Source organism: Melanerpes formicivorus, unplaced genomic scaffold (genome assembly GCF_026170545.1).
Source record: "Melanerpes formicivorus ecotype bairdi unplaced genomic scaffold, bMelFor1.0.p_v2 SCAF_25, whole genome shotgun sequence".
Taxonomy (NCBI): Eukaryota; Metazoa; Chordata; class Aves; order Piciformes; family Picidae; genus Melanerpes; species Melanerpes formicivorus.
In genome coordinates, this window is record NW_027142377.1 from 10,715,166 (window position 1) to 10,738,473 (window position 23,308).

Genomic DNA, 23,308 nt, shown 5'->3' on the forward strand with positions numbered 1-23,308 from the left:
TACACTTAGTTTGAAGCTTTAGCTACAGGAACTGATAGAACTTATGCACAGGTTTTGTCTAAAAAGGCAAACCAAAACTCCTATGACTGTTTCTGGGTATTATTTCTACCTCTCTAGATCTATTAAGAAACTGTAAAGCATGACATAAAACAGATTATGATGCATTTCCTAAAGACAGTATACAGTATTCATATAAAATATAGTTGACCTTCTGCAGGAAGAGTGACCAACAGAAATACTGAGAATGGACGTGAACTGGATGGCAGTAAAAACGTCTACAACTGTCAAATTCTTTATCTCAGTGTTATGAAATCTCAGTATAAAATGTTTTTCAGGAACTCATGAGCCAGCTTGTGTTATTAACACGTGACTACTACATGCACTATCAACTTCTATTAGCCTGGCTCTAATTCCTAGAAATTGTTTTATGCCAAAGTCATGCTGCTTAATTAGTGTCCCCAAGAAATAGGGAAGTTCCACAGTATTGCATGTGCAACTGTGTAATTATATACTGTTGGCAGATGCAGGGAACTTAGCAGTTGGTTAGTCAGGCTTTTACAAAAATGCTTTTGTAAGTTGCCTTTGAGGGCTAGTAGTTTATTGACAGTTATTTCACCCATGGATCACCAGATTCTTATTGAGATCCAAAACTGCAGTGTTTCCCTTTCCTCCTTATTATTTCTTTTCACAAGAGGGCTGTGCGTGCACTCTAAAGGTCTGGTTTGGCAAGGAAAAGCCTGATTTTTGTTGAAAACACCTAATTGTGAGAAACAAAACTATGCAGCTTTTAAAAATAATAATAATAAAAAATCCCTGGAATACAAATTGCATACTAATATTTCAAGGCCTATAATTGATTTCCCCCCCCCCCCCCCTAGTATTGTATTATTTTATTTAGATGTTCTCTTCAGTTTTGCTTAGGGAGAAAAGGATTTTTTTTAAATCTTAGACATGTACTATCATAGAATCAATCAGGGTTGGAAGGGACCACAAGGATCATCTAGTTCCAACCCCCCTGCCATGGGCAGGGACACCCCACACTAGATCAGCCTGGCCAGTACATGAGTTAAAGAAACAAATCTGTTTAGCTGTGACTGATAATTTTCAAAAGGACTTAATTTCAGTCACTTTTACTGCACCGTTTTGTGGTTATTTTTTGTTTGTTTGGGTAGGGGGTTTATGTTTATTTGTTTTACAGTGTGTGTAAAACTAAAGGTATTCTGATAAATGTTGCTGCAATGTGATTGATACTACATGGAAGAGAAGGTGGATTGTTTGAAAATTTGCAAGGGGCTTTGTCAATAAACTACATAATCTATGAAGCAGCCGTGGTCCCATATATTAATGCCGCATTGGAGATTGGAAACACAAGTAGCAAGAGACAGCTTAAGGACAATAGCTTTAGAAGCAAATTGTCATCATTTTGCTTTTCTGTAACCAGCTCGTCCCCGTCCCTGCGCTCCTCTTTCCCTGTTAAATCGCTCCAGAAAGCTGGATTTTGCCTCTACCTGGGTGTGTCAGGATTTCACCTCCTCGGGAGAAAACCTGCCCTCTCCCTCCTGAAAAGCGGGAGCCTGTGGCTGTGGTACAGAGAGGGAACTAATCCCCTATTTTTCTCCTCAGGGACTCCCCTTCCCCACCCGCCTTTATTCCCCCACGACGAGTCTTTCCTCACGAAGAGCATCTCCCTCCCCCACCCCAGGGGATGGGGGCAGATTTGCCTGGGCCGGGTCCTCCGCCGCTTCTCCAAGTCCTCCAGCTGCCGCGGGGCAGAGGCCGCCCGTGCCGCCCTTGCCGCCCCTCTCATGCAGCGTAGTCATCGGGCTCGCGCGCCGCCAGCGCCGCAGCGCGCGTGCACGAGTCCTGCAGCGGTTTCCCCCCATCGCGGCTCCGCCCCTTTTTAATAGCGCCGCCATCCCTGAGCGGCGGTGAGGGGGGCCGGAGGAAGGGACCAGGGCCGGCGGAGGGATAACTGGCTGCGCGCACAGAAAGGAGCGGAGGGATTCATACGCTAGAATCGCCCGTCAGAGAGGCAGGCAGGGAGGGAAGAGGGGGCGAGTGATGCGGCGCGCTGGGGCTGGCTGAGGCGAGGTGGCCGTTATTTGGGAGAAAGGGGTGGGAGGCGAAGTGGTGCCGCGGGAGCCTGCAACCGAAGGTGGTAGGACAGCGGCAGGCTAACAGCTGGAGCCTGGCGTTTAGGGGAAGCGGAGTGGGGGGCTCGGGGGAGCGGGAGGGTGCCGCGGGGGGAGGAGAGCTGAGGGGAGCGGCTAGCGCGGGGGAAGGGCGCGGTTGTGGGGCGAGGCGGCGTGTGCCGGTCCTGTCCCTGTCTTGTGTCGTAGCTCGATAGAAAAGGGAAGGGGTTAGAAAAAGGAACTGGTTTAATACAGCGTCTCATCGCTGCCGGGGCTGGTTTCCTCTCGGTGTGCTGCGTCTGCTATTGTAGAGGGGGGACAGAAAGATCCTCTTGTGTGCAGCAGCCTGGGAGGCTTATCTGGGAGTGGGGGTGGGGGTCGCTGCCCCTCTGCCTCCCTCAGTCTGTTTTTTGCTGTGGTTTTTGTTTGGGGGGGTTGTGCGGATTTCTCTTCTTTTGGTGTTTTGTTGGATTTTCTGTGGGGAAGGGGCAGGATGCGCTTGCAGAGTTTTGCTGGAATGCCTTGCTTTCTGAGCAGCTGCTGCAGCTGAAGCAGATTTTTTCCTTCCTTTTTTTTTTTTTGTCTGATGCAGAATCCTAGTAGCTAAGCAGCCTCCCTCTTTTCTTTCCTTCCTTCCTTCTACCTCTTCGGTAGGCAGGAAGGCAGAGACATCAATGGAAAAGCTGAAATACGCCTAGAAGGACTCTTCAATGCCTTTTTACGTTATTTTTTTTAAAGGAAGATAAATCCTAGTGCCAGTCGCTTGACAAAAATGGGGTTCACTTCCTCCAGCTGAATCCTTGGAGCATTTCAGAGAGCTGCTACAGTGAAGGACTTACACTTGTTTTTTGCATCAGAGGAGCTACATTGATGTTAACCATTTTTTTGTAAAATGGAGAATGAAATATTCACACCCCTTATGGAGCAGTTCATGTCTAGCCCTCTTGTCACTTGGGTAAGAATTCGTTTTTCCTCACACGTTATTCATTCATTTGCTTATTGTTTGAAGATAAATGCCTAGTGGCAAAGAGTAAGGTGGAGTTAGTGTCATGGTGGTGATGGTTATGTTTTAGGTTAAGACATTCGGACCGTTAGCTGGAGGAAATGGGACCAACCTGGAGGAATATGTGGCGCTGGTGGATGGCGTGTTTCTGAACGAAGTCATGCTGCAAATGTAAGTGTGTGCAAGCAGTGCCTTGGTTGGTTTTGGTTGTGTGTTTGTGGGGATTTTTTCTTATGTTGTCTTATTTCTCTTGCATGTTTTGCTTTCTTCTGAAAACTCCTTTCCCCCCCATACTTGCCTTACTAGACTTCTGCCTTTCATACTTCAAGTCATGTGGTTAGGTAAGAAGAGACTTGGGAGCATAGCAGGTACTTCATAGTTCTGTGTCTGAGTGATGTGTTTGCAGGATGTGTAGTGTAATACTGGCTGAATCATGATACATAGATCTTATTGGAAAATTGAATGGCTGTAAATAGTTTTCATGGATTTCCAGTGAGAAGCATAAAGGTGCATTCTGCTGTAAATCACAAACAAAATTTTGAATACTTTTGCTTGGTGAGTAAGATTTTAATACATATCTTGGTTCGTGTGACATACAAATTCAGGATCCTACCTGAGTCACAAAATACTGTTCACTGAGCAAATGCACTATCCTTTAACTCCTTCCACTTATGTTTTTCACAGTTCCAAATTAGACTGGATAGCAGTTGTGCAGTAAAGCTGATGTTTTAATTGAGAGTATGGAGTGTTTTTTTGTCCAAGACCACAGAAGAAACAATTTTACATGGTTTTATAAATCGTTTACTGAAAACTCTGATTGTTAGAGAAATTTCTGTAGTGACGTTTTGTTAATCATAGTTTTGACTGGAACATTGCCAGCTCCTGTAATGCCAGAGAGTAACACATTTGTCAAGTGTGTAGTGATACAAATATGTTAATAGTGTAAAAATATTTCTTCATACCTTTTATTTTTTTTCTTTCTTTCTGATAGTTTAAGTTTTGACAGAGAAGCACATCTTTCATTTGTATGGGTATGAAAAAATGTAGGCTTATGGATGACTGGACAGACACATCAGCTGCATAAGTTGACAGCTGTTCCTTAGGAACACTGCTCAGTGCTGGGCATCCTTTTTCTCTTGTTTAGAAATACTAAATATTAATTAAAAACTATACATTTTTGCTGTTCAGTATCCAGCTTGTGTAACCCATGTAAAAAGATCTCCATGTTACCACAATTAAGTTTCAATTTGCATCCTTTTGAAAACAGTGTTTTCTTTGTCACCTACTTGTGTGCAACTGAAACTCCCCATTATTCATTTCTGTGTTACTGAGAAACATGGCAGACTTGGTGGAACTCAACTTTTTAGAAAAAGCCTTGGGTGAATTTTTAGCATATTTTAATAAGAATGTGATGCATTCACTGAAGGACAGTATTTTTGGTTTACTTTTTTCCCCTTGGATTACAGTGAGGAACTTGTCAGTTGTGACCATGCACTTAGCATGTAGAGCTTTATTTGGCAAAAATGTTGGACAGCTGGAAGGCAAATTTAGTACTGAAGCAAAGTGATTTTGAAGAACATATTCTTGTAATTGTATTTTATCAGGAATTTTTTTTTTTGACTACTAAGAGTATAAATTGAATGTTTAATGCAGAGCTGTCAAGAGGGACCTTTTGCCTTTTCATGACACTGTGTATTGAATCTGGCTTTGACTTTGTGCATCTCTGACCTCATATTGTGATTACTATAGTTTACTCAGGGGGAGCTGTGTGTGCATGTATAGAACCAAATACAAGAGATGTAAATACAAAATAAAATCAACAGAACAATAAAAAACCTTACCTTAAATTGGAGGTGCATGTAAAAGGCACTAATAAGATTCATGTTGCAAATATCTAACTTCACTAGGAAGGTGTGTTTTATTGAAAATAGAGAGGATGGAAATGTATTTTTATTGCATACTACTTAGTATTGATGTTTCCAGACCTGTATTTTTATTTTGGATGAGTTTAGTTGGTTTGGGGGTTTTTGCCAGGATTGAAAGAGGGGAAAAAACGTTTCATGCTTTGCAGACAGATTCCATGTCTGGTGAAGTCATTGTGGAAACGTGTGTTAACTTCTAGTCGCTTTGAATATCCTATCAAACACATGCCTTCATTTGCAAGCACATATAAAAGATGCAGCTCCAACTAACCAGTATAAATTATTTTCAGTATTTTCCATTTTATTAGTGCTTTTTTTTTTTCCAGTCTTAACTAGCATATGTTGAGGAAGTGTAATAGAAAGAGTTGTGTCACATGACTTAAAAAGCAAAACATTTTTCTTCAGAATGTTTGTTGGTTTGTTTTTTTTAAGCTCTCTCAATGACTTGCTTCATGTCAGAACTAGGGATCTGTGGATGGGGCCTGTGATGCTCTTAGAAGTTACAGAGAAATTTTGTTCTTGCAGAACTCACCAGGAGAGCTGTTCATAAATATACATGCAAAGCACCATTAGAAGTTAGTGTTGGGGTTTTCTTTTGTGGGTTGTTTTTTTGCTGTTGTTAGTTTGTTTTTAATGTGAGTTGTGTTGTTTGGTGCTTACTATTTACAATAGTTTTGAGATATTTAAAGCAATTAATGTTTTGATGTGAGAATAGAGTATGCCTGTGAGCTAAGGGTTCTCTGATGTGATGGTGGTATAGGTCGGTTCCTATGGTTGAAAATTCATTGCAACATTAAATGCTCTAAAAGGTGTTGAAAGCATAGTAAGTGGTGGCTGTTAGAGGTGCTGTGGTCCTGCTTTATGTATACATTAGTACTTCATTTTTGCCAAATGTTGAAGTAACAAATTTTGTGACTATAAAAGTGAGTGTTAATAATGTGTTCAGCATAATTTGTAAACAGTGACACAATCAAACAAAGTGGCATTGCTGCTTACAGAAAGATTTTTACTCAGTTAAGAGTTAATCCTGCCTTCTGCCAGCTACAAGTGAGAGTTTGGTAGTATAGCGTTGTTTCTCATTGCACTTGTCTACACCAAATTTATTTCCAGCAATTGTAATGATCCAGACAGAGGAAAAAAGCTGTCAGCATTGGAACAGCCACAAGATAATGGTACTGAGATGGTCAGGTTTTATCTGCGTTGACTTTGAGTACCTCGGAATAATTCATCACATTTCCTGTATCTCTTTTACTTCTGAGTTTTCGGACTTTGTAGTACACATGAAAATGACACAGATTCCATTCAGTGTCCAGTTAGATCTGAAGAGCTCTGGCTTTGCTAGACATGCTACAGGCCAATTTTATTATTTTAAAGCTATAACTTTATTTTTCATCAAGGAGAGTTCCAGTGTTAAAATACTAGCTCCTAGCTTGGGAAAATATCAGGTGCCGTTTAAATTTAGGTCCAGTTCTTCAGAAGTATTCAGTTACCTACCTTATGCTGGGATCAGTCAGTATCTGATACCTTGAGATAGAAACCCATCTGTTTTGCTAAATCTGAGCCTTTATCTTTGTGCTCTTTGATAAAAAAAGGGGTCATGCTGCTTGGAAATAAATCAGAATGCAGGAGATCACTACAGTGGTGTTCTGTCATGGCAGAGAGGTGGCAGAACATACCAAGAATACTTCATACCTTTATAATACCTCTGTATCATAATTTATGTCATTACTCTGTGTCATACTATTGAATTGGACAAATTTGTCCACAAGCTGTTGGACACATATTGTATGCAGAATCAGTGATGTGTAGAACCAATATGTGAAACTGAGTTAATTTAATCCACTGTTGACTTTTATTGTAGTGTTCCATTCATAACTTCCTATTGAATACATTAATTGGCTATATCATCCAGACATGCTGAAAATCCCTTCTATTTCCTCAGTGTGTATTTCACTGTCAGGATCCACATGCAATCCTCTCATGCCCAGAGAATTTTTCAGGTGGACCAGCTGATTGTTTCCTTCCACTACTATGTTGGTGTGTGCCTAGAATGTGTAGACCACTTCATTGACTCATTTTCTGAGCCTTTGGTCTTTAGTTGTATGCTTTTCTTCCAAGCAGTTGAGCTTGCCAGCCCATACTTCTGGCTTGCCTATATCTTTCCCTGAAAACAGGACTCTGTCTCTAGTGCATGAGCCAGCTGCCTGCCTCTGAGAAAGAGTGCAGGAACATGCATCCCAATCCAATTAACTCTTTCTTGTGAGGAAGTCCACAAAGGGCGTGTGGCAGCTTCAGCCAGGCTCTGACTGGGTGGGGAAATGGAAAGAAGTTGGGGTAAAATGAAATTCATGAGTTTGTGTTTTAGTAAAAAGTTAAATATTATTAAGCCTTCAGCTTTCTCAATTCCTTGAGACTAACAGCTTTGATTTATGCTTTTCAGATGTGCTCTGTTGAACTTTCATGGATGCAGAGTACTTGTTGCTCTAGTAGTTTGTGAGAGTTGTTAATCTTTAGAGTGTTTCTGCAGCAGTAGGGATGAGATTCTGAATTTTTTCCTATGAAAAGATGAGTTTCAAACTTTTCTTTTTTTATTCCTTTCAAAATTCCACTCCACTGAAATTTTCACCAAGGTCAAGATTGGAATTAAAACCTTCTGATTGCAGAAAAGGAAAAGATAGTTTTTATAGTGTAACAATGGTTAATTTTAGACTTGAACATCTGCCTGCAGTGAGCTTTGAATTGGGTGGATGTGCCTGTCTGCCAGCTGGATGTGGCACCATTCACCACTACTCTCTGGGCATGACCCTCCAGCCGTTTCCTAACCCATTACAGAGTACTCCTCTCTAAGCCACAGGCTGACAGCTTGGTCAGGAGTTTGCTGTGGGGAACAGTGTCAAAGGCCTTGCTGAAGTCCAGGTAGACTACATCCACAGCCTTCTCCACATCCCCCAGGTGGGTCACCTGATTATAGAAGGAGATGAGGTTGGTGAGGCAGAACTTGCCCTTCCTAAATCCATTTTGGCTAGGCCTGATCCCTTGGCTGTCCTGCAGGTGTGTTGTGATTGCCCCTAAGATGATCTGCTCCGTAATCTTGCCTGGCACTGAGGTCAGGCTGACAGGCTTGTAGTTTGCAGGTTCACCCACCTGACCCTTCTTGTGGATGGGCATCACGTTGGCCAGTTTCCAGTCGTCTGGGACCTCTCCAGTGAGCCAGGACTGGTAGTAAATGATGGAGTGTGGCTTGGCCAGCTCATCTGCCAGCTCTCTCAGCACCCTAGGATGGATCCCATCTGGTCCCATGGACTTGTGAGGATCCAAGTGGCTCAGCAAGTCCCTAACTACTTCCTCATGGATTGCAGTGGGATTATACTTCTCCCTGAGCCTATCTACTAGTTCAGGAGGCCAGTTATCCTGAAGTCCTTCTGCTTTACTGTTGAAAATGGAGGCAAAGAAAGTATTTAGTACCTCAGCTGTTTCCTCATCTTTAGTTACAATGTTCCCCTCCAGGTCCAATGAGGAATGGAGGTTCTTTTTGCCCTTCTTTTTATCATTAATATATTTGTTAAAATGCTTTTCATTGTCCTTTACTGATGTGGCCAGCTTGAGTTCTAACTGGGCTTTTGCCTTTCTGATTTTTCTCCTACATGATCTAACAACATCCTTAAACGTATCTCAAGTTGCCTCCCCCCGCTTTCCAAAGGGGATACACCCTCTTTTTTCCCCTTAGTTTCTTCAATAGCTGCTTGCCCATCCAGGCTGGTCGCCTTCCTTGCTGGCTCATCTTTCAGCACGTGGGCACAGCCTGTTCCTGTGCTTTCAAGAGCTCCTGTTTGAAGTAGATCTAACCCTCCTGGAACCCTTTGTTCTTAAGGGCTGCTACCCAGGGTACTTTCCAAATTAGTTGCTTAAATGCTTAATTGGTTGAGTCAGTCATCAGCAAGTTTGCAGATGACACCAAGTTAGGAGCAGATGTTGGTCAGTTAGAGGGTAGAAAGGCTCTGCAGAGGGACCTCAACAGACTGGACAGATGGGCAGAATCCAGTGGGATGGCATTCAACAAGTCCAAGTGCCGAGTGCTGCACTTTGGCCATGGCAACCTCATGCAGAGCTACAGGCTGGGGTCAGAGTGGCTGGAGAGCTCCCAAACAGAGAGGGACCGGGGGGTACTGATCGACAGCTGCCTAAACATGAGCCAGCAGTGTGCCCAGGTGGCCAAGAAGGCCAATGGCATCCTGGCCTGCATTAGGAATAGTGTGGCCAGCAGGAGCAGGGAGGTCATTGTGCCCCTGTACTCTGCTTTGGTTAGGCCGCACCTTGAGTCCTGTGTCCAGTTCTGGGCTCCTCAGTTTAAGAAGGACATTGAGACACTTGGGTATGTCCAGAGAAGGGCAACAAGGCTGGGGAGAGGCCTTGAGCACAGCCCTGTGAGGAGAGGCTGAGGGAGCTGGGATTGTTTAGCCTGGAGAATAGGAGGCTCAGGGGAGACCTTATTGCCCTCTACAACTACCTGAAAGGTGGTTGTAGCTGGGAAGGGGTTGGTCTCTTCTCCCAGGCAACCTGTGAGAGAACAAGGGGACACAGTCTCAAGCTGCGCCAGGGGAGGTTTAGACTCGAGGTGAGGAGAAAGTTCTTCACAGAGACAGTCATTTGTCATTGGAATGTGCTGCCCAGGGAGGTGGTGGAGTCACCATCCCTGGAGGTGTTCAAGAGGAGATTGGACGTGGCACTTGGTGCCATGGTCTAGTCATGGGGTCTGTGGTGACAGGTTGGACTCGATGATCCTTGAGGTCTCTTCCAACCTTAGTTATACTGTGGTACTGTAATAAGCTGAAGATTGCCCTCTGGAAGTCCAAAGTCTAATTTAGTTAACTGTGAGTTGGTTGCTGAATCAAGCACATCTTAATCCTTTGTTAAGTTGGAGAAGCTTTCTTCTAGATTTTCCTCATTTGTTCCTTCTGTTAAGAAGGGGCTTTTTAGCTTTGTGTTCTTTTCTATGTTAGTCTTATTTTTAGTTCCTCCTCATTTTTCTCTAAGTAGCATTTAGTTGTCTGCCTTGGCATTCTTACTGTGCCACTTTTCCCTATGTGATCATTATTTAGGGATCAAGTGTTTTTTGGGTTTTTTTTTTGTTTGTTTGTTTGTTTTTTTTGTTTTTTGGAATGCTGCCTTGTTAGAGCACATGACCTCAATGATTAGAAATTATTTGGTAATATGTGTCTCTGTTTGTTTGCTCAATTTTGAAGAGTCCTATATTCATGCCTTAAGATGGTCCAAAGAGGCACGACCCGTTATTAAGCGGTATTTACAAAATGCCCCCACATAATTTCATTGATAGCAAGGCATTGAGTCAAAGCAAGGCCACTTCTTGACCCAAACTCCATTAATGTGATTTATTTCCTTACACTGAAGAAGAAGCAAAAATTACCTTTCATTGCATTTTTGTATTAGGATATAGTAAGGGATGAACTTGTCAGGAGCTTGCATTGTATTTCTGGCTGTTGAGTGAATCTGTGTGTCACGTGTTTGGACATGCTTGAAAACTTGCTTCCCTTTTTATAGTGATAGGACATAAAAGTCCATTTAGGTTTATTACAAAATCTTATTTTAAGCTGCAGGGAAATGTTTTCTTTAGTTTTTGTCTTTAGTTTACAGACTGGTTTGAATTTGCAGGACTGAATAGAATAGAATAGACCAGGTTGGAAGAGACCTTCAAGATCATCGCGTCCAACCCATCAACCAATCCCACCCACCTAAACAACTAAACCATGGCAAATGAGAATTTGCAGTTTCAGCAGGGTTCAAAGTATAAAATAAGTGAACATTTTCCCAAATATTTCAAAGGAGAAATGGGGTTTGGGAGTACAAGAATTATCAAGTAAAGCAAAGTACATACTACTGGTTAAGGTAGAAGAGGAAAACTTGCATGTGCAAACTTATCTCTTGAGAAGGGTTTTTTAATCTTAAAGAAAGAAGACTGCATAAACGTGTGTTGCTTTTAAATCCCACAGAAATTATTTTTCCTTACATTAGTATCTTAAATTCTTGGAAAGCATGTTAGCTCTACAGATTTCATTTACCTGAGGGTGTGTGTTTGTGTGTGTTTGCTTCTACCCTGTACTTGCTTGCTGCTTTCTATCTGTGGTGACAACTTTCTGGCCCTGTTCTTGCCTAACTCTGATGTTTGTTCCAAATGACTACCCATATGTTTGCACAATGTTGTTTCCAAGGTAGATTGTGAAGGCTTTTACTTTAACGACCTGTGATGTTTGGTATCAAGTCATGCTGCATCTTGTGATCCAGCTCTGTGAGCGCTTTTTTACAAGACAACTATTGTGGGTGTAAATGTTAGCAGCATTTTAATGGTCAGTTACATTGAAGTATTAATTACGAAGTCAAATAGTTTTCAGTTACACTGTTAATTAGTATTGGAATGAACTCATTTCAGAAGTAAAAGATGCTGGCTCAGAGGGAAAATAACACACAGTGCCTAAAGTAGAAAGCAAAATTTTAGTATTCATTATCATTAGTGCTTTGTTTCTGTGATAAGCCCATCTTCTTTCCTGTCTGTCCTTTGTAGACTGTATGCTTTTGCATCCTGTATTGTCTCCTTGTTTTAGTTTAATTTGAAAAGTAATGGAAGTACTACAGCAGTCTAGCTATCTTTTCATACAGTGTATGCTAGTAGGAACTTTGCATTTAAGGAAAATACAAACCCAAAACCACAACAGGACAACCCTCGTAAGATACTTAGATTTGTGTAGTTGTAAAGTATGTTTGTCAGACTTTCTGCTTCTCATCTATTTGCTTGTAAAGGTTTTGTTTGTCAAGTTGTTTCTTCTTGGAATTCTCAGTTATTTAATACCCAGGAACATTTCTTTTGTGTGACAACATTAAATGCTCTGTGATGCCCTGAATCATGGGGAATTTTCTTCCATCAGTGAAACTTCATTTTGGTGGAAATGAACTTAACCTTTCACTAGCTTTCAAGCTGCTCCATGTTCTCATTGAGTGCTGTGGAAGCTCACACAGGTTACTCAGTGCAGCGGGTAGTAACTCACTAGATTCATTGACAATATCTGATAGTTTAAGTTGTTTCCATCCTATGGCATGATAGAAACAGCTACTGCTCTGTAAGCTTCAAAGTTAGGAACTTTTGGAGGGATCATACAAATGCTTAACAAAGGAGAGGTGAACTGTTTTATGTCCTCTCTTATTTTCTTCTACATTTTGATCACCTGCATGCATATTCCTTATTACTATCAAGGAAAAGACAACAAATATATATGGGCTGTTCTGTACTCTGATTTTTTATTATATTTTTTTTTAAATCCAGGGAGGGCAAGACTGAAGATCAGTCACCAGGCTTGTTGAATATACTATGATTTTTGTTTGGCTTTATGCACATCCACATAAAGGGCAAGTGTAAAGTCCTGCACCTGGGGAGGAATAATGCCGTACATGAGAACAGGTTAGGGGCTGACCTGCTAGAAAGCATCTTTGCTGAGAAGGACCTAGGAGTGCTGGTGGACAAGAAGGTCACCATGAACATACCTTTGTGGTCAAGAAGACAAATGATTAAGAAGAGTGTGGCCAGCAAGTCAAGGGAGGTTCTCCTCCCTTTCTGCTCTGCCCTGGTGAGGTTGCACCTGGAGTATTGTGTCCAGTTCTGGGCTCCCCAGTTTGAGAGAAATAGGAAACTACTGGAGAGAGTCCAAGGGAGAGCTACAAAGATGATGATGCAGCTGGAGCATCTGTCTTAAAAGGAGAGGCTGAGAGACCTGGGGCTGTTAACCCAGAAAAGTGAAGACTGAAAGGGGATCTTATAAATGCATATAAATATCTAAAGGGTGGAGGTCATGACAATGGGGCTGCACTCCTTTTTGTGGTGCCCAGTGGTAGGACAAGGGGTAGTGGGTACAAACTAGAACACAGAAGGTTTCACTTGAACTTTAGGAGAAACTTCTTTCCTGCCATGGTGGTGGAGTACTGGAACAGGCTGCCCAGAGAGATTGTGGAGTTTCTTTCCCTGGAGACTTTCAAAATCTGCCTGGATGTGTTCCTGTGCAACCTGACCTAGGTATACTTGCAGGGGAATTGGATTAAGTGATCTCCTGAGGTCCTTTTCAACCCCTACCTTTCTGTGAGTCTGTAATGACAGGAGCATAGACGTGTGAGGGCATGTCTCTTCGTGCAAATAATACTATCCAACAGAGCAGCCTTGAGGTTGTGAGGCACAGCTGTTTCATACTGGTGGACAAAGGGTACACAGGGTTACTCTGCACAAAGACTTGTGGCAGTGCTTCAGATGCAGCTATTCTAGGACACTTCAGCCATGAGTAATTAGGTAGTTCCTCTTCTGTGATTGCTAACGAGAGCTTAGGCATGATACAGCTACCCTGGTCAGATGCTGTAGAGCTAAGGCAGGGAGTTGGAAAGCTGTCTGCATATGCTCTATATCTACTCATGAATTCTTGTCAGTGTGCCCTGTGATCTCCACCAGCCTGGTGACTTGCAGGCCACTTGGTTGTAGGCATTTTTAAAGTAGATGCAGGGCTTCAGCCTCCTAATAGTTTATGATGTTGGATGTAATCCTAGGAGATTCTGAGTTCTGTGCAAGGACCAAAAATTAACATTAGTATGAGGCAATCCCCTGCTTTGCTGAACTTTTTGTATATATTGCCCAGCTTTGCCAAGTGTAGACTTGGCCAAGTATCATTAAATTGAGGTCTTAACAGACAAGTAGTTTTGTGGTAAAGGATATTTCAGCATACATAGTAATATCTTTAGGTGTTTGAGTAGGCATCTGCAGAACTACAGGACCATTTAACCTGTGCATTTATTGCTGCTGGAACAACGTTGTCTCAGGGGTGTTCTAAAAGCAAGAAGTAGATTGTTATAAATGCCTACTAAAAAGACAAGACTGACTAGTAGAAATCACAACATTTATTTCTTATTGCAGGTTAGGATTAGAGCATCCTTTTACTGGATCCTGTGTAAGCATAGGAAGACATGTCTAATAAGGATTCAAAAGTGAACACTTGAACAACTCTAGAGCGTACATCACTTACGTCTTCAGCAAGTCAGATTGTGGCTCTCCATTTGTAGTAATCAAGTGTGCATGGTGTATTATCACTTGGACAGTTCATCATTCAGTGTCATCAGTACTTGCAGCCTTGGGGCTTGTGTGTCTTGCATGATACTCTCCAAGATGTGGAAGGATTTATTGCCATCTATTTTTCAGATAAGGTTGTGCCAATTTAGTGTTCTCTGATCCAGCAGTGGGTGGTCTGTGTCATGAATTAGTCTTTGGGAAATCATCCATTTAAGTCCATTTCTATCAAGACAAATCCTCTGTGTGCCAGAGGCATAGGAAAAGAGTTAAGATTTCTTTTTTCTGTATCTTTTTGATAGGTTTAGCATGGAAATACCCTTTGGCAGCAGAAATTGATCATACGGATAGTTACAGGAGGAGTTTAAGTATGCCGTCTTGCACCAATGTTGCTAGAACAGGCATGATCACAAGATACAGATACTGATAACATGGTACTTCACAATCTGCCCATTCTCTAATACTCTTAACTTTTGTCTGCTTTGGGCCATGGTTTAGTGGGCACAGCAGTGTTGAGTTGATGGTTGGACTTGATGATCTTGGAGACCTTTTTCAACCTTACTTCTGTGATTTGGCTGTTATTGATGATTTTAAAGTTGATCAGACAGTTCAGTGGTGAGCATCAGTGCGCCTTTTGTCCCGTATCACAGAATCTCAAGACAATGGAGGTTGGAAGGGACATCTGGAGATCGTGTAGTTCAGCCCCTCTGCTAAAGCAGGATCACAATGTCCAGGCAGGTTTGCAATCTCTCCAGAGAAGGAGGCTCCACAACCTCTCTGGGCAGCCTGTTCCAGTGCACCAACACCCTTGCTAGAAAGTTTTCCATTATGGTCAGATGGAACGTCCTGTGTTCTAGTTTGTCCCTCTTGCCCCTTGTCCTGTCACTGAGCACCACTGAAAAGTCTGGCCCCATCCTCTTGACTCTTGCCCTTTAGATATTGATAAGCATTGATAAGATCTGCGCTCATCCTTCTCTTGGCTAAACAGCCACATGTCTCTCAGCCTCTCCTTCTCAGAGGTGCTCCAGTCCTCTCATCATCTTCATGGCTCTCCATTGGACTCTCTCCAGTAGTTCCTTATCTCTCTTTAACTGGGGAGCTGGACACAGAACTTGTATATGGACCCTCAAAATATGTGCAGAAGTGCTTCATGGCTTCAATATACTGGTTTCTCTGATGTTGCTTAAAATGTTTAAACAAAACTGGAGATTGTCAGTTATCCTCCAGTGAAGGCCCTGGACTTATTTTACCTTTCACAATAAAAGACACTGCTGTATTAAATATCATGATGAACCACATTTTCTAGATGTTTATTATTTTCTTCCTAACAGTACACAATGGAACCCCTGCCTTATTTAAATTAATTTAAAAATACTTGTATCAGTAATTACTGAAATATTAGGCAGAGAGCAAGAGTGACTCTGCCTCAGGATTCCAATTAAGGGAACTTTGCAAACAATATAACACAAACAGTATTTGTATGTAAAAGTGAAGAGTGTGCTGCTGTTAACCAAGAAACAGAGAGTGACAGTCAATATTTATGGCCCTTTTGAGATGTACACTTACATAGAATCTTTTCAAACATTTTTTCAACATTTCACTGTACTTAACAAATACATTCAAACAATGATATATTTAAAATCAGTGTGTGTTACGAGACTTAATGATGAAGTACCATCAAGGAACAGATGGCAGGAGAGGACACAACTGGTTTGCGGTCTGCATAGATTTAAGCATGAAGCCATTAAGCTATCACATTCCTGTTTCTGATAGATTTTGGTCAATGGAAAAATTAAAGACACATAATCCCTGATTATATGAGGTCTCAATCTGTAACTCCTGACACCGGTAGTATTTCGAAAGCACTGAAGTTGCCTCTGTAATCAGGAGTTTTAAACTAATGCATTATTGGGTGAGATGCTCTTTTCTGTCTTTATTGCTATTGAAATTAATGTATCTTGTCATAAGTAGGTTGCTCTTAAATGTAAAATTGCTTAAGGGTATCTTTTACTGCTCGGCTTCCTATTGACTTCTGGACAGATTTGCCCTATTTTGCTAGGCTATTTACCACTGAAGCAGTTCAGTATGTCCACCTAATAAAAGCAGCATGTGTTGCCTTAAAAACATTTATAGTCAAAGTAGCACAGTAGCCACTAAAATCTTAAGTTTTTAAACCCCTATTTTTTAAGCCCATCTTTTCATTTGCATCTTGTGTTCTTAGCAGCATGTGCTAGTTTATTTCAGTGGTATTGGATGAAGTGTATTATAATAAACAATTGTTTAATATAAATAATATACAATTATTATTTAAAATGCCTTGGTAATAAAAAATAATTCAACATGTGGATACAAGCAATTTATTAAAACCTGTAATAAATTAGTTGCCCCAAAATGTAAACTGATTTAAAGATGGATGTTCTTGAGAGCATGCAGACTTTGGTGATCTGCTTAGAACTTTATCCTTCTCTATGTCCTTCATTAGTTTTCCTCATTAGTGATTTCAAATGCTTGGTGAGAAAATTAGTATGCCTGTCCCTGGCTTGGTCCAGTCTGACAAAATTGACTATGCAAACCACATATAATGGAAAATGTGTAGCTGATATCATGGTGTTACCTCCTCTGAGAGGAATGAATTAAGAAATCAGTACATGAGAAGATGGATTATATTAACTGAGTTGGCTGTTCAATATACTTTGCAGGTCAAAACTGACAGTTCAAACATTACCTGAAAGCTAGGAATCAGTGACTGAAGATTAGGGAACGCTGATAAATACTCTCTTTCAACATGTGGGTCATTTTAGTAAATAGTCTATTCATATTTGATATTTATTACATAATAATAAGATAATGTGGTTAAATTACCATAGTAAAGAGGTAAGGTCCTGTTTGCACTGGAAGGTATTGAGAGCACGATTTTACTCTATGAAGACTTAGAAACTCCTTTTTTCCGAGCAGAAGTTACCCTGATCATTGCTAACACATACCAGTTGAGAGTGTCGAGCACAACATACCTGCTTGCTTTGAAGAATGAGGAGCCAGTATTACAATATTTACAAATCAGTGACAAAATCAAAGAAAGAATACTTCCTACTAGCTATAGTGAGTTATTGAGGCTAAATGTTTCATACATTAAAAATTACTGTAGAGATTTTTATTGTTAGTACTGATATCTAAGTAACTTAATGTTACTGATCCCTGAGCAAGCAAACTTCTTGTTACCATTATCTGTCTTAAATACCTGCTGAAAAATGTTAAGGAAACTTTGAGGTTTGGGATTTGGGTGGACCTGTCACCATAATCTTTTGTAAAAATTGAAGATTATTAAAATTAGTTTATTCTGTGTACTGGCTGTCCTGAGGCTGACATTCTAGAACTTGATTTTTTTCAAGTGGTAAAGATACTGTTCAGAGCACATCTGTGGCCCAGTTTTCCCAGCAAAATTCAGTCTCATTAAACCATATCCTGTAATTCCTGCCGAAAAAAACCAAACAGGTGAATGCTTTCTGGTTTAAGATATAGGAATGAATTATTTTGACCCAAAACAGTATAACTTTTATCATAAAAGAAGCCTGGAGTTTCCATAAAATATAAGGAATATATGTCAGCCTCTGAGTTGGTCTTGACAGATGAAGTTATGCACCCTATGAAAAATAATGTATTTGAGTGGAAGGGGGTACATGGGGTGAATTGGTGGAAATAAAGGAATGTTACTTTACTTCAAACATTAGTGGAAAGATTTAAAAAGTCTTTGCTTTGTGTCAGCATGAACTTTACAAGACTAATAAACTAGAATTTCTGATTATCTTTGTCAATGCATAGTTTGGAAGAGTTAATCTATACGTTACTGGATTTTTAGTGATTGATCACAGAATCCCAGCATGGTTGGAGTTGGAAGGGACCTCTGGAGATCATCTAGTCCAATACCCCTGCTAAAACAGGGTCACCCAGAGAAGGTTGATGAGCATTGCAGTATCCAGACAGGTTTGAAATCCTTTCATAACCTCTCTAGGCAGCCTGTTCCAGTGCTCCAGCACCCTTACAAGAAAGAAGTTTTTCCTCATGTTTAGATGGAATCTCCTGGGTTCCAGTTTGCGCCCATTGTCTCTTGTCCTGTTGCTGGACACCACAGAACAGAGGCTGGTCCTATCCTCTTGACCCTTTACCCTTGCAGATATTGATAAGATCCTCTCTCAGGTTTCTCTTTTCCAGGCTAAACAGCCTCAGGTCTCTCAGCCTGTCATTGTATGATTGATGCTCCAGCCCTCTCATCATCTTTGTGGCCCTCCCTTACAGCAGTAGTTCCCTGTTTCTATTGATCTGGGGAGCCCAGAATTGGAAACAGTACTCCAGATGTGGCCTCACTAGGGCAGAGGGCAAAGAGAACCTCTGTTGACCTGCTCTTCTTAAGGCAATTAAGATAGAGGAAGTGAAGAATAAAGATGATTTACTGTAGGACTGTTGCCAAGAATCTGCTAAAGTGTTTTAAAAGTGCTCAGGTTCCTGTAGCATCTGTCAGGGCATCATTTGAGATGCAAGCTGTTTATTTTTATGTTGGGGGGAGAAAAGATGGTATTCAGGAGTAAAGTCTGGGTATAATGTATAAAGTACAGTGACTTCCTGCAGCTCCTGATCTTGCTGACCTAAAGAAAAGTAAATTCATATCACCATACAAAACACAAAGCTCATGAGCTGTATCTTTGATGTATGTAAGTCCCAGTAGTGACATACTGTCCTGCTAAATACAAAGGTGGCAGTGGTGACAAAGGTATGGAACTAAGGATTTGTGTCCTCTAAGTTTTGAGCACTAATTATGCTTCTTGGATTTTTTCCTCCTTCCCCCAGCTTTCTGGTACTGATTGTTCCTGCTGTTGCTGCCTTAATTTCCCATTCACAGTAGTAGGATTATAATAATTTGTCTGTTTACATAGCATTATGAAGTAGTGCTATGCAAATGTGAAAAGTTTGTGTTCTTACAAGATCTGTCTAAAATTTCTAGTACGGATTTTGAGAAGAGAGTAAAGCTTGAGCTTGTGTGACATGTATTTTTAATTCTTGTGCTTGGACATTGATTTTTGTGTTGATACAGAAATAAGCCATGAAAATACCCAGGAAACACCAATGCCCTCTGTTTTGAGTTCTCTAAAGGGAGAGTTATCTAAAATGTACATTTGTAGAAATGCTGGTGAAGATGATGAAAAAGCCTGGAGATAATCCGATAGTGATTAAGATGAGAGATTAAAGGCCCAAATCGGCCTTTTGGAGATATGAATGTAGAAACAGGAGACTTCAGCTGATCTCTGTATGCCATCAGGTCAGCAGGATTTATCCTGGATTTTCTCTTCTGATTCTAACAAATTTGAATGAATTTCAGTTTGGAAAGGAGTTCAGTTCTGTGCATTTGCAAAAGCATAATGATTTTTAGCCCATTTAGTTCATTTTGCAGCTGCAAATTAGCTGAATTAATAAATCCAAAGTGACATCTTAGTCATATAGTTTAGGCTAATATATTCTAAAATCTAGTTGTTTTTGTTGTAGGAATGTGCATATGAGCAGCTAGGAATGAGGCAATTACCTGTGTGAGAACCTATGTCCTAATTTCCCTAGCTTTGTATTTCGTCTGTACAGGAAGAAAGATGATGTGCTTGCTTCTCGTCTTTTTTAAATGGCTGTGTTTGGGAGGTGCCTTTTATACATGATTTGATTTCCTTTCCCAGTGGTGTTTTTTCTATGTTATTTCTATTCATGAATACAAGACAGTAAATTCTGTTAGCAATAAACTGAAGAGAATACATAAATTCAAACATGTTAAAACCAAAGAAAGTTGTAAAAGGCAAATAAAAGTTTAAGATAGCTGAAGGTTAAATGAGAACTAAGCAAAGTGCTAAATGGCATCACAATGAACTATGACACTGCTGTGTTCAGTGGCGTAGAGGGAATAGCTCACTTTGGTGTGTTCATTACACACTGCAGTTAAGTATCTGGACAGAAGTGTATGGATCACATGGATAGCTGTGATTTGGTAGGATGAGGGGTTGGCAGTGACATTTCTTTTCCCTCTCTATCTGGTTGTGTCCGCTACAATACTGAGGTAATTTTTGTTATAGCTAGTTACTCTTTTTCTGTATGTGGTTCCCGAGTATAATCCTTTGACTGTCCTCCTGCTGTCACACCAGGCTCACTGGTGTGCACTTCATCAGGGTTGTTGTAACTGATCAGGTTACCATAGCGTTCTTGGAATGTTGTTGACTGTGGATTTTTTTTTTAATTCCTCCCAATTGTTGGCGCTAGCAGTTCCAGTAGGTGTATTCTGTGTCCCCTTGGCTAAATCATAGAGTCAGCAAGCTTGGAAAACACCTCAAAGATCATCAAGTCCAACCTGTCAGCCAAGACCTCCTGCCTACTTGACCATGGCACCAAGTGCCATGTCCAATCCCCGCTTGAACGCCTCCAGGGACGGCGACTCTACCATCTCCCATTCCAATGGCTAACAACTCTTTCTGTGAAGAACTTCCTCCTCACCTCGAGCCTAAACCTCCCCTGGCGCAGCTTGAGACTGTGTCCTCTTGTTCTGGTGCTGGTTGCCTGGGAGAAGAGACCAACCCCCTCCTGGCTACAGCCACCCTTCAGGTAGTTGTAGAGAGGCAGAGATAAGTAATACCTTCTTTGTCTCAATCTTCAATAGCGGGACAGGTTGTATTCAGGACAAGTGGCCTCCCAAACCGGCAGATGGAGCCAGGGACCAGTATAGTCCCCCTGTAATCCAGGAGGAAGCAGTAAGGGACCTGCTGAGACATGGGACCAGATGGGATCCATCCTAGGGTGCTGAGAGAGCTGGCAGCTGAGCTGGCCAAGGCACTCTTCATCATTTATCAACAGTCCTGGCTTACTGGAGAGGTCTCAGATGACTGTGAAGCTGGCCAATGTGATGCCCATCCACAAGAAGGGCTGGAAGGAGGAGCCAGGAAATTACAGACCTGTCAGCCTGACCTCAGTGCCAGGCAAGATTATGGAACAGGTCATGTTGAGTGCAGTCACACAGCACCTACAGTAATAAAGCTAAGTGCCGGGTTCTACACTTTGGCCACCACAACCCCAAGCAGTGCTATAGGCTGGGGACAGATTGGTTAGAGAACCAGGCAGAAAGGGACTAGGGGGAGCTGATAGATAGTAGGCTGAACACGAACCAGCAGTGTGCCCAGGTGGCCAAGAAGGCCATTGGCATCCTGGCCTGTATCAGGAATAGCGTGGCCAGCAGGAGCAGGGAGGTCATTCTGCCCTGTACTCAGTACTGGTCAGGCCACACCTTGAGTACTGTGTCCAGTTTTGGGACCCTCAGTTTAGGAAAGATGTTGAGTTGCTGGAATGTGTCCAGAGAAGGGTGATGAAACTGGTGAGGGGCCTGGAACACAAGCCCTATGAGGAGAGACTGGGGGAGGTGGGGTTATCTAGCCTGGAGAAGAGGAGCCTCAGGGAGGCCTCATTGCTGTCTACAACTACCTGAAGGGAGGTTGTAGACAGGTGGGGATTGGTCTCTTCTCCCAGGCAACCAGCACCAGAACGAGGGGACACAGTCTCCAGTTGTGCCAGGGGAGGTTCAGGCTGGATATTAGGAAAAAGTTCTTCACAGAGAGTGATTTGCCCTTGGAATGGACTGCCCAGGGAGGTGGTGGAGTCGCCTCCCTGGGGATCTTCAAGAAAAGACTGGATGAGGCTCTTAGTGCCATGGTCTAAATGATTGGATAGGGCTGGGTGACAGGTTCTACTGGATGATCTTGGAGGTCTCTTCCAACCTGGCTGATTCTATGACTCTTCTATTCTAAGAGGTATTGAAGAAGGGTGACTTATCTGCATTTCCTCAGATCTTTTTTATTTTTTGGAGGAAAAATACATTGAATCTATGGTTTCCTCTCTGAAGCCAAGATAAACCAGAGAAAAAGTCTTGTAGTATTAATGAGTATATGATACACTCCAGTTAATCCCTTTGATGACAGATTTCAATAATCTATAAATAGATGTAAAATAATTAAGTGTATGTTAGCACAATGGATTTCATAACCCTTACTGTTCTGAAAGCTATAACTCCATGGTTTAGTGCCTCATGACAGTAAAATTGTGCAGTTTTTCAGACGTTCATTAATGCAGCCAGACTAAATTCTGTTACTCTAATTGTCTGCATCAGTGAGAATGATTCTTGATGTCTTCAGTGTGTGGTGCAATGTTTATATTAGAGTTGTGCTCTGCTTTCTGTATTCCATCAGGGATGGATGGGGCTTCTTGGGGAGAAGGGCAGAGCCACAAAAACTTGTTCTGCTGTAACTGTGATGGGTGCTCCCACATACATGTTGTGTTAATAGCCAAAAAGGGTGTTGATCTAAGCAGCTCTCCCTGGGACATGTAGTTCAAGTTATTTCTCTCGGTCTTTGGCAATCACTTACACAACTCCCTGCATTTATGTGGTGGAAAGAAAAAGGCATGGTAATCAAGAAGTTGTTGTGCTGGAATATTAAATGTATAGTTGTTTTATACAGAGAGATTTAAAGAGTAATGTTCACTGTGTTTAATTCATTTTTACTTTTCTTCTTTTTTTAGTAATCCAAAGTCTGCTAATCAGAGGATAAACAAAAAAGTAAATAACGATGCATCATTAAGGATTCAAAATTTGTCTATTTTGGTGAAACAAATAAAAACATACTATCAGGTCAGTGATTGTGTCTTTTATGTTCCTGAAATTTATTCTAATTATCTTTCATAGTTATACCTTGTGACAGAACTAAGATTGATACTTTGAGATGATTGTATGGATTGGTATTTTCTGAATTGAAGCAGGTTTTGAGCCTAGGAGAGAAATTATTGCATGTGTCTTTAGTATTATCAATGGAATCTTTGTAAGAAAAAATGGGATTAAATTATGTGGTTAGAAATTGATTTTCAGTACAAAAAATCAATGATGTAATAATCAAACAGGAATGTCATGGTCTAATTTAGACCTTTAAAATAGCCATTGAGTTTTTCTGGGTTTTGTCTGATAGGTTAGAGCTAATACTGTGCCTTGTAAATGCACAGCCTGGAGAGTCATGTACATATGGATACTCTATAGTGGGACACTGGAGACCTGAAGTCTGCTCTCTGGAAATCCAGAGTG

General features: G+C 41.4%; 1 protein-coding gene across 13 annotated transcripts in view; it reads left to right on the forward strand.

The window, feature by feature from the left end:
- The first annotated feature begins 1,920 nt into the window (after positions 1-1,920).
- Positions 1,921-23,308, forward strand: part of CCDC88A (coiled-coil domain containing 88A) — a 78,715-nt gene continuing 57,327 nt past the window's right edge. For 8 of the 13 annotated variants that reach the window (XM_068153294.1, XM_068153295.1, XM_068153298.1 and 5 more), the window contains exons 1-4: positions 1,921-2,155; positions 2,725-3,087; positions 3,206-3,306; positions 22,756-22,864. In XM_068153294.1, the coding sequence (XP_068009395.1) occupies positions 3,025-3,087; positions 3,206-3,306; positions 22,756-22,864 (273 nt within the window). In that variant the 5' untranslated portion in view covers positions 1,921-2,155; positions 2,725-3,024. The remainder of the gene's footprint in view (positions 2,156-2,724; positions 3,088-3,205; positions 3,307-22,755; positions 22,865-23,308) is intronic. The other 5 variants (XM_068153287.1, XM_068153289.1, XM_068153290.1 and 2 more) reach the window with 5 other exon arrangements.